The sequence below is a fragment of the Acipenser ruthenus genome, chromosome 15, assembly GCF_902713425.1.
Source record: "Acipenser ruthenus chromosome 15, fAciRut3.2 maternal haplotype, whole genome shotgun sequence".
NCBI classification, from domain to species: domain Eukaryota; kingdom Metazoa; phylum Chordata; class Actinopteri; order Acipenseriformes; family Acipenseridae; genus Acipenser; species Acipenser ruthenus.
This window is the reverse complement of record NC_081203.1, coordinates 26,016,656-26,028,440: the sequence shown is the minus strand read 5'-3', so window position 1 is coordinate 26,028,440 and position 11,785 is coordinate 26,016,656. Positions and strand designations below refer to the sequence as shown.

General features: G+C 35.2%; 1 protein-coding gene across 2 annotated transcripts in view; it reads left to right on the top strand.

Moving 5' to 3' along the window:
• The window catches only part of LOC117417231 (syntaxin-binding protein 6), a 49,806-nt gene extending 39,529 nt beyond the window's left edge, over positions 1 to 10,277 (top strand). For both annotated transcript variants that reach the window (XM_058987631.1, XM_034905501.2), the window contains 2 exons: positions 2,905 to 3,062; positions 7,044 to 10,277. In XM_058987631.1, coding sequence (XP_058843614.1) covers positions 2,905 to 3,062; positions 7,044 to 7,064 — 179 coding nt within the window. In that variant the 3' untranslated portion in view covers positions 7,065 to 10,277. The remainder of the gene's footprint in view (positions 1 to 2,904; positions 3,063 to 7,043) is intronic.
• The last annotated feature ends 1,508 nt before the right edge of the window (positions 10,278 to 11,785 follow it).

Here is an 11,785-nt window from a genome sequence, read left to right as displayed (position 1 = left end):
GCCCTTCAAATCAATTTCCTCAGCCTTTCAGATTAAATCATTTAAATGGTAAGCAAATGAGGCAGAATTTAGTGTAATGTGTACTGTACAATTTTGAGATTTCAGTTTTTTACAAATCTTTTGCTGCATTGCCTTGACACACCCTGACCTCACACAGATCTAATCTGTGTAACAAGGACTCCTCAGCTGACAGTAAAACCGTTAAGGGAGTCAACATCACACTTCATCATAATGTTCTATATAATTCATGAGCTGCCATCCAGCGTACAGTTATCAGCTGCAAATGAGAACAGTGCTCACAACCAAAGCAGAACTAGGAGTTATGTTTTCTACATTGTTGTACCAAAATGCCAAAACAAGAATAACTTGTCCTTAGATCTGGTTATTGTGGTGAAATAATGTAATAAATATTACATTTGGGTTCTATTTAACAGCATTATTAAAGTAACTGTGTATTTATAATGTTCCAAGGACTGGCCGGGTTCTGCTTTATCCCCTAAGCTTCAGTACTTGTAAATACATAGAATTACATGGCACAGTTGGTATTTTAACTTTTACTATCCTTAAAGACAAGCCACCACCATTTGATGTTCTCTATCTAGGATGAACAGGAACGTAACAGTTATATTTGTATATTTGTATTTCAGTAAAAACAAAAAAGTCTCAGTATGTGTCCAATGGGAGGTGTTCTGTAATGAAATCCTATGTTTTAAAAGCATGATGCATGATGTGGGATTGTCTATTCAAATGGCTTTAATAGTGGGTAGAGACACTTATCTCCTGCATTGTTCATGTGGTGATGTTAGTTTATTAGCAGCAAAGCTGGTGGCAATGTCTGAATGTAAGCTCTCAGCACTGTGGTGTTTTGTAGAAAGGTTTCTACTTATAGCTCTTCGCTGCTGGCGTTCTTTTCAGCAGGGTTGCATTTTGTTGAGTTCTGCTCTGCCCACTCAGGAGCCCCTTCCTTTCACAGCATACATAGCATTTGAGCTCTAAGCTGGTTGGTGTGGAATTAGACTGCCAGGTGTATGAAAAGTGAATTAAAAAATGTTTAAGATAACCCAGCAAACTGCAAAGGGAGCTTATAGCAGACACCTTTTTTATTTTTTCAGTGACTAATTGAAAAGAAAAAAAGAACACTAAATAAAAAGGTTTTCTGGTTATCTTACAACAAAAATCTTCATTTATAGCATCTAATTGTCATTTATTGTCTTAAATTACTACTTCTTATGGTGGTACTTAAATGTAATGTGGCACTGCTTTTTCCCACACCATCTCAGTAACCATATGAGTTACAGACATCCTACTGTTTTCAGGTTTATATATAATGTATTGGGAATTTGACATGGATCTTAATCTTGAGCTAGTATGGCCTCTGTATTCCCATCATGTTTACAGCTTTTATAAGCATTCTTGTCAAAACTGAATTGCACATATTGCAGATACAAGTAGTATTGTGATTTTCCAAAGCCTGCCAGTTGATATACACTAGACACCTTGACATTGGTAGTGTCCAAGACTTTGGTCTCTGAAATTCAAATTTTTACTGATTTTAACAGAAGCTTATTGATTCCCTTTAAAGGACTATAAACTGCCAAAAAGCACAACAGTTGAGCAACATTCACCGGCAACAGCTTATTAAAAGAACCGCAATGTATTGGGAAGGCAGGATTCATGCATAATGTTTTGTTCTTTTGTCTTTTCTCCGAAACCACCTACATGGAATAATTATGGTAATTGAGTTCACTTGGATTTTGTTTTAAACCATTAACCATATTAACAGACACTTCACATTTCTGTAGCATTCACCTTCTACAAGACAACTTCGACCAGGCCAATTAGTAGTTATTTTCTGTTAGAATGAAATAGTAAGTACTAAATGACATAACTGGATGTAATTACAAACAGATGAATACATTTAGAGTGGCCCTCCAGAAGAGAATGCTGAGAATTTACCATTGTCAAGGACAGATAATCTATTTCAGAGGCATAGTGTGAAATTTCACAGAATTCGGATAACATTTGCAAGCCTTTTAAGATAGAAAACTTTGACAGTAAGACTGCATTGGTATAAAATTATAATAACCATATCCAATTATTTTACATTTGTAGGAGGATATTTTGTTTGGGTTCTTTTGTGCTCTTTTACGGTCCCAGGAGTTGTATTAACATAATTGCATTAACATGCGAGTGAAATCAACACAGCAGTCCATGCAAGCTCAAACCTAAATTAAATTTAGCTGTATTCAAGGAATTGCTTTCATTGGATCAGCTGCTTAGCAACACTGTCATTTGGAATATGCAGTTTCTGTATTTGAATAAACACAAGATTCCAAAATGAGATCCAGCAACAAAAAATATTCAAGAACATTAAATAATAGTAAAAAAAAAATGTTTTCAATGCTATCTCTACACTATCTCTACTGTTGTATAAACTGGAATGGACAGTGTGTGTGTTTGTGCATATATATATATATATATATATATATATATATATATATATATATATATATATATATACACTAACATGTTTAATATGATTAATGTATTGCTTGTTCTTATTCTTTATGCCAGTGGTACAGTAGTGTATTGTATTTAAATTTCTAAGTCATCAAAGTGAGGGAAAACCACCAATCTATACAGGTGTCTCTTTTGTCACTGCAGGTTACTTGCTGGCCTCAAGACAAAATTGAAATGCAAAATCAATCTAGATGGAAAGTCTGGTTTGACAATGAGACCCTATGAGCATAAATTGTTTTGAAACACTGTCGATGGGTTAATTAATTGTGATAAGGTTGGGAAACGTGCTGTTTCAACACTAGCTGGTAAACAAAGATGTTATGATATGTCTTGTTTTGTTTAAAAGGTACAGCAGTGACTTGCAATAAACTTTTTGTTTCCTAGGTAACAGCATCTTGCATTCAGCTGCAGATAGCGTCACCAGTGCAGTACAAAAGGCTAGTCAGGCCTTAAATGAGCGTGGGGAACGGTTAGGCCGCACAGAAGAGAAAACAGGCGAAATGATGAACAGTGCCCAGCAGTTTGCCGACACTGCACACAAGGTGAGAGATATCATTTGTATTTTTTTCCATGCTTATCCCTAATGGGGGCGGATATTGGAGCCATCTCTGTTTCCTGTTACCATCTTCCCCAGCACTGTGGTAGGTGTGAAACCAATACTAACTTCATATTACTGTTTATTGCTGTATTCTGTTTTTGTAAGTAAAATCCTTCACTTGGTGGTTTCTTTAATTTTTATCTGCTTTTGGTGAAAATACATACGGTTCCTTTTTTATTTGTAGTTTGGATTGCCCATTGTTTGAGACTGGTATTGTAGGTTCATCAAGTAGCCGCATGGGGACTGATCTGTTGTCTTAATCCATCTCCTGGTGAACTGGTGTCAATGTCAAAACACCAACATAGTGCCATTATTGGCAGTGTGTGAAAAAAGATTTTATAATTACGGTGGTTTGTGGTTAATCTAATCCCAACCTTAGGGAGTGATCCCTTTAGAAGACTCTTATTTAGAAGCAGCATCAGTCAGACATGCTCAAGAGTCATTTGTCACCTTCTTACGACTCAACTGTTGTAAGAATAATCCTTGGAAAAAATGCTTGCGGGGAACCCAAAAACTGCTTAGTAGGAACGTCCATCATTGATACTGATGGAGGTTTTGTCTTTCTCAGTATCCATTCCAGTGAATATTGAGGTTATGGGAGCACTGCTTCTTCCTTGCCGTTTTGTCCTCTCCACACTCTCCAGTATTAGTAGCCAGTATTAGTTGCAGCTGACTAAGTGGCAGATTGGTAGTCAGTGAGATTTAAGAATGAGATGAAAACTGCTAGAGTACTGTCCCTATTCTCCCAAAGAGATGGCATCAGAAATGGATTCTAGTAAAGGATTGAATATGTTGAATGGTTATTAACTCCTGTCGCTAACATTCTTCACTTTGTTCCTTAGTTCAGTCATCCACATACAGGTATAAACAGGACATCTTGGGAAATGAGATGTGGCATCAAAGTGGGGCTGTGCAGGGCAAGTAATTTGCAGCCCCATAATGAAATATGAACCAGTAACCTTTAGGTCAACTCACTTGCTGGAGATCCTAACCACTTGGAGCTGCTTGAGAGAATAGTGTTTTGAATTGTTCATTCTCTTCAGGTAGCCTGTCTACTTACCTTTGTGATTTTAAGCAAGGCTGTTTTTAAAACTCAAGGTAGATAAGGCCTGATTTAAGCAGACAGTAGGATCTGCTCAATAGAAGAGATAGTCTGCAGTATTAACTGCCAGGTCCCATATATTGGATGCTTTTAAATGTCTTATGCATCAACATACTCTTTAAGCCTGGTATCTGTTATTAGCTGTTGTGTCTTGGTTACTTCTGATTTTTCACTGTCTTACTCTCATGTTTCTATATGACATACACATACTGTTACATCTCTGCTACTTCTGATCTTTCACTGCATCTTCTTATGATTCTATACGACAGACGCATCCACAATGTTTTAGAAATCACATCCCAGCCTTGTATTTAATGTAAAAGGCGCTATATAAAATACAGATTGATTTGATTAACAGTGCTGCTTTGCTTCAATGGTTTTATTTATTAGCTCTGAAAACAAGAAGCTTCTCTGCGCTGAAGGCCATTGCACACAGCAGTATATATTTTGATGACCAAGTACGAATGAACTTTATACCTACAAACACTGGGGAGCTTCCTTGGGAACTAGAATAGATAGGCTGTTAATAGGCTCTGGAAAATAGAAGAGCACATAGGAAACTAATGACAGGCATATACAGTAACAGGGACTGTGGTTTATCAACAGGGGTTTACATTGATTTGTGATGTTCAATGATGGTTCTCAGAGGATCTGTGGTGTATTTGATAATGTCTCAGTAGGGCATGGTAGCCTATTTGTCTCCATCTCAAATAGTACTATATGACAAGATATAAATACAGTACAATGACACAAATAAGCCCCTGCTTAAGCTGTATTAACATATTATAAATTATGATGCTTCAACTTGAAGATATGAATATGTTGTGATTGAACTCAAACCTGTTTGTTGGTAAATATTTCAGATTTTTTAAATTATAGACCAAATATGTTTTAATTTGAGAAATGAATTGCTGGTTGCAGTACAAAGTTAAAATAATTGGAATGGGAAATTTAAGGAAGCTCCTATCAGTCTTAAGAGTAAATGCAGAGAAATAATTGTGTGTGCTAATTTTCACAGATTTAAATAAACTGTTTTCATTAACTCATGTTTAATAATACAAGTAAAATTGAGACTAGGGATTGCATTGAATGCTCTACTTCAAATGTAACTGTTAATTCCAATCAATTTAGTGAATTAGTTTTTGGTAGAAAATTCAAATTAATGGACTTTTCTGTTTATTTAACATTGATACAGTAACTTTTAATGTTTGTGCTGCATCTCCAATAATAAATGGCCTGTATATAAAAATAAATTACAAACACTTGGTTAGTGTGATTGTTTGTAAATGTAATTTATTGGTAGGTCTTTTGTTGGCTTGATTTAAACTGTGTGTAATTTTAACTGCTGTATTAAATGCATCAGATCTATGCACTGTTTGGACAGCTTTTATAAGAGAAACATTTGTTTCAGCTTCAGTTAATCAAGATCCGTCAAGCACCCCTACACCCACACACAAATGCAATATCCTACCATTAGCCACATTAAAAAATGTGTTCTACTAGAATGTATAAGCATATAGACACCCCCCAGACACTTTTGTGGAAACTGGCTTCTTATAAAATGACAAGAATCTCATTGGCTAACAAGTTTTGGAATGTTGGTTCATTCCCCTATAAATGCAATATCACGCTCCAGGGTGTTTAAATATGGTCCAATATCTGCAGGTCTCTGCTGTTTAACGGCACTTGGCTTTGCCTCGAACACCCTTAGGTGTGTGGTTATTGAATCATTTGAACACCTGTCATGGGTTATTGCTTTCATAACATACTCCAGTGGGGTTCAGATAACCATACAACAACAAAAAACTAGACTATGGTTCTAATTAATTCTTTCTGGATAATCGTGGGTGAATATCTTTTGCCCTGGGTGTATCGGGTACGGTAACGGATCGAGATAAGATTAACAAAATACAAGGTGTTAATAATGTAGGAAATGTTTTATGGACACAGTTTGAAATCTGTTGGAAGAAGTATAGAGTAAGTCGTTGTTGAGTAATGATTGAGATTAACTACATGAGGCAACACCTGACAGTTTTGACTATCTTCTGCTTTAGGCAAACAACAGAACTTTGTAATCAGCATCTTGATGCCAGTTTCAAAAATTGCTTTAATGCCTTGTCGTACTGCAGCATTAGAGTGGATTTTACTCTTGAAGCAATTGCTTTCTTGTCAATTATGTCAAATCGTTTAATCCAAAAAGGCTTTATTGTTCACTAGTTGAATAGCCTTTGAAAATGGAAAAGCTGACATTTTTACAAAAGTCTGCATTTGTTCTACTTAAGTTCCTATGTGGGGTTGTGAAAATAGTACCTGTTTCATACTAGGATATTTATACTATAAATACTACAGAAATCGATATACACATTGATTTTCAATGGAACATGGAAATGAATGTGGTTTTATTTATTGTGAACAAATGGTTAAAATGTGCGAGATGCCTTAGCAGATTATTATCCCATCGTTAAACAGTAATGTCTACAGGTGGGACCTGTATGACCTTCATAAAGGTGGGGCTCTGTGCCGATGCATTATAAGATTAATAATAATACACTTAAAAACTAAACAAATTATGTTGTGCTGTTAAACCAAAAAATTGTTTTGATTGAACTTGTTTAATGATTTATTCTGTCAATAACTATTCTGTGCCTTATCGTTGATTCATTAAGTTGAAAAGGTTAACCTTTAAATGTTGAAACAAAGACCATCTGAAAATCTTAGTGTTTAATTAGATAATAATAGGTATAATTTTAGCGTAGATTGCTGTGAAACTGTTTCTGATGAGTTATGTTAATCTTTCTTTCTCTGTTTTTCTCTGTCTTCCAGCTTGCCATGAAGCACAAATGATGAGACATTGCCAGATATTTAGGGGCCTGCCCAGGGTGAAACAAACAGGCCTTTTGGAACACATTGTGTTTTTGTGTCTTTTTTGTGTTATCCTTTTTTTATTTTGCATTGAAGGACATCCATTGTTTCTTAAATGTGAAGATTTTGAACTGGATAAAAAATACAAATGCACAGAGCACAGCTATGTGGGGTTAGCCCTTTCCCTCCAATTGGTGGGTTTTGATCTCGCCAGAGAACTCGCTGTTACAGCAGCTTTCAATAGCCAGCTAACCGATTTCTCAATTACAACCAACAGAAAAAACAAAGCAGTCCCCTTCTGATGGATCTTTGCTGTTTGGTGCCGCTCAAAACACCTGCCATTTCCAAAGGAGAAGTCGTTTCAGTTGTGTTTATATGGATTAAAAGGAATCATTGATCAAATCCCCATGTTCTATGGCTTTAGTAAACCAGACAGGCAGTGGCATTTTTGGCATTTGTTCTTACATGGTATTTTAATTCTATCTGCATTTTCATCTACCCTCTGCAAGGAGTGTATGGGAACCATATTACAATAAAGTCTGATATTGGCAAACCATGTATTTCACACGTTGTTTTTTTTAATAGTATTATTCATGCTTGTAGAAAGGGGTGTTTTTAAAGCATTGTTTTCCTAAGACATAGCAATTAACAAGATTTGACACTATTAAAATTGTGGGGGGTTGGTTGTTTGTGTTTTTTTGTTGTTGTTGTTTTGTTTTTTGTTTTTTTTAAATGATAATGTAGTGTTTTTTTTCTTCCCCCTTTTTTCTTTTTCTTTGGTGGTTGGTGGTTGCTATGAAACAACTTTTTTTTTTTTTTCATCAATAGATGATCTGAAAAAGTAATTTTTGACATTTGTATGTCTTCACATAAATGTTTAACGGGTAAGGATTATAGGCATGTTCTTCGTGAATAGATGTGTTGCCAATAAAAAGGAATGTTCTTTTCTCAGTTACCTTCTGTTAAAAAAAAAAAAAAAAAAAATACTACTGTCTTCATATTTCTATTCTTTGGCTTGAATTTCCATTGTCACTTTTCAAGGTGCCTGTTTTAACCTGTGGGTGAGTCCTGCACTAGTATGGACTAGTATTGCAAAAGCCATTATCGGAGATGCTCCTTTCCCATAATAACTATCATGTACACCAATAGTAGTGGTGCAGTGCAAGCAAACAGACAGACACTGTGCTTCTACATTGCCACTGTGGTATTGGATGCTTCTCTCCAGAAGTGCAGTTTGTAAAGCAATGCTATTTAGCAGTCAGAGGTACCCAGTGCAAAGCACCATGACCACATTCATGAGGTATAGGGGCACTGTAACTGTCTTTATTATGGAATTGGTATGCATATTATTTGCCTCAAGTAGGGCTTCTATCCCTGACATTACTTTAAAAAAGGTGTTCCAATATCCTGTGTCCTACATCTGGCATTTCAACCTGACCAGATGCATTACTCTGTGGTTTACCTAGTAACACTATACCCATCCTATATATGTGTCTTAACAGTCCTCATAGGACTCCTTTCCCATTTAGTCTGTTTTACTGTACTTGTCTTTCTGCCTAACAGCATGGGTAGCCCCAAAACCTTGTGCAATGATACTTAATCAGTGCCTTCTGCTCATTAAAAAAACAGTTCCCAACATACCAGAAAGTATATTTATAGTCTACTGCATTGGAATTACAAAGGAAAGGGTAAACAACAAAAATGTGGATACATAAATAAAACCTATGCGGAAGTAGGCCATGTTTTCCCCTACCACAAAGAGGAATATCTTGTTAACATACATGTATTAACAATGTTTTATAGATAGCACATGTTAATAACTGAATGAAAATCTTTATATATATATATATATATATATATATATATATATATATATATATATATATATATATATATATATGCAGAAGAAATAGTGTCGAAAGCACATCTATATATGATAGGACAGTCGGTCATTTAAAGCAACAGACCTTTTGTTTTAAAGAATTATAAAACATTTTGTTTTAGTTATTTAGAGTTGTTAGAATCTTACATGTTCCCGTAGATTTCTTCTTAACCCTGAATTATCAGAAACAAAAATCACTGAATTGAGCTGTTGTGCAGCTGGGAATTAATATGTGACCTGATATTGAAACCTCTCTTTGTCTATATTTACTTACATACATACCAAGCACAGGTCATTTGGTACTGGTGCAGCATATAAATTCCATCCCATTGGTATACTGTTCCTTCTAAACACCAAATGCATTGCAATCAATAGTTAAGGGTTTGGATTTAGATGTACTGTATATACAGTTGTAAGTAGCCATGTTGATGTATAGGCAATACAACAACGGAGCCACACAAGAGTATAACATATTGTTCTTGGTATGTATTCTAAATATTCAAGGTAATGAGACATTGACAGCACCCAGCTACACACATTTGGTGCCACGTTTGAATTTCAAGGAAACTGGGATCTGCCTTTTCCACTCTCATTATCTAGCTGAACCTGTGTTTTGTGCAAAAGACCAAATTTGTTGTTATTAAATCTGTCACTAATCTGTTATTAGGTTGTTGTTTTTTAATTCTGTGTCAATCTTTCTGTAAAGTTTATTAAATGTTTCTGTATTATCAACATTAGTGACATTAATATCATAAGCAATATTCAGTGGTGTTTTAATGTAACTAAAAGCATATTTTTTATGGTTTTAATGTAGTTACTATTAACTACATATGTAATGAAAGTGCATACATTGTATGTTATTCCATATGTAGTAACAATGTAATAGCTACATGTAATGAAAGTATAACCAGTGCCATTAAGTAAACATTACCTTTTTATAAAATAGGAGGAGCTTGCAATGACTTGGATACAATGGGGAAATGTGTGTTCTTGTAACATCTGACAGGAAATCAATAATAAAGCAGGTTAATGTTCCATATGAAAGTATGTTCAATCAGTTTCTTTATCACTTTGTCCTTTTTATTGTATTGTAATTCTGAATAATAAAATAAATTGCAAAATTCAAAGAAATCTGTTTAGACTGGGGAGGGGGGGGTGTCTATCATTCCAAACTTGTGTGTGTGTTATTAACTCCTGAAGAAAGGGATCTGTGCTGTACAATTAATCTGTGCTGTTCTGTGAGACCAGCGGGACCAAGTCCCTTAAATTATTGTTGCAAATCTCAGTTTGTCATTAAAAACATTATAATTGTGTGACGCATTCTTTATTTTGTTTTCTTCAACTAATGTGAATGCACTGCAATTACATAAAGACACTAGCGAATGTTTGGTGTACATAGCATACTTTGATTTACTTGTCTATAAAAACTGCAGATTGAATTGAGTGAAGCAGGAGTGTTACATCAGTGAGGTACAGCAATGGTACAAACAAAATCACCCTGTAAAATGCTAAAGAGGATTTGTTTTCACTTGCTATTATTTTTAAGACCAGGCTCTTGAACCGATAACCCCAGTTTACACAAGCAGCTGTTGCTAGGCGCACAAAAGTAAATATGTCCACAATGTACTAGAGACAGACCTCCGGAGACAGTCCGACACCCAGAGAAGGGTTTATTTAACTAGTATTATGAAGGGGAAATGATGTGTCAAAGATTTGGGAAAGTGTCCTCTCTGCTTAACTCTTTAATGAACCATTTTTTACACAGTATGATGAATGGTGGGGAAAGAGGAATGGCATTTCCTTGATCTAGTTACAGGAAAATCCAGAATGGACAATGTTAGGTTGTTAATAATTCCCACACCGGTCAAACTTGGGGGAAACATTTGAAATAGCAAGTAGCTTCAAAGTATGTTTTTTTTTTTTTTGTTTATAAATGTTCTCTTGCCTTTTAATGATGTTTGCAATCATAGAGTGGTGTAAATTTAAACCACATACTGTACATGACTTTGGAAACTTTTTACACTTTAATTGTAGGCATCACAGAAGGGTAGAACAACCCTCTCACCATTAGATTTGTACATAGTGTGAACTTGTCTTAAATTTTAAATCTGCTTCAATTCTTGTCTTCAAAGTTTTAAAAGATGGCCAATTTTAATGATAGCATCTACAAAGTGAGTTTGAAATGGAGGAGGAATGTGCATCAAGGATGCTGACTTCTCCATGGGATAATGGCTGTTTTAAATAGCTCCATTTAGCAGACACATAGTTCAGCTGAGAAGCATTGGTCTGTCAGCAGGCAGCACTGTGGTTATCCTTCGCTGTGATCCATTACCGACATCATGGGAAGAATCTTACATCTGTTCCAGCAGGTCCACAAACACTCGCAACCCAAAGCAAGTATAGAATCACAGCAAGGGATTAGTACAATGTTACACAATTAGCTGTATGTATGCAATATTGCGGTTTTGTCTAATTCTGTTTTGCAATAATGATGTGTGTTTAATATGGTGTAAAAAATGATATGGAGATTATTATTATTATTTATTTCTTAGCAGACTCCAGCTGGCATTACTGTTTACTTTTTATTTTAAATGGATTTTTAATTACATACTGCCATCTGGTGGTTGAATGTTGTTTGGGCTGTTTTGTTAAAACAAAATCATAGGACTTTTCTTGTTTTAGGACTTTTAGGACTAATTGGTGTTTTTGATTTGGGGGTTATTGATCTGTTAAAACATCCATTTTGAATGCTTTAGTTTACTGGTACTCTTTTTTTTTCTTATGTGCAGTTGGTAAGTATTCAGGGCTACCATTAAGGTAT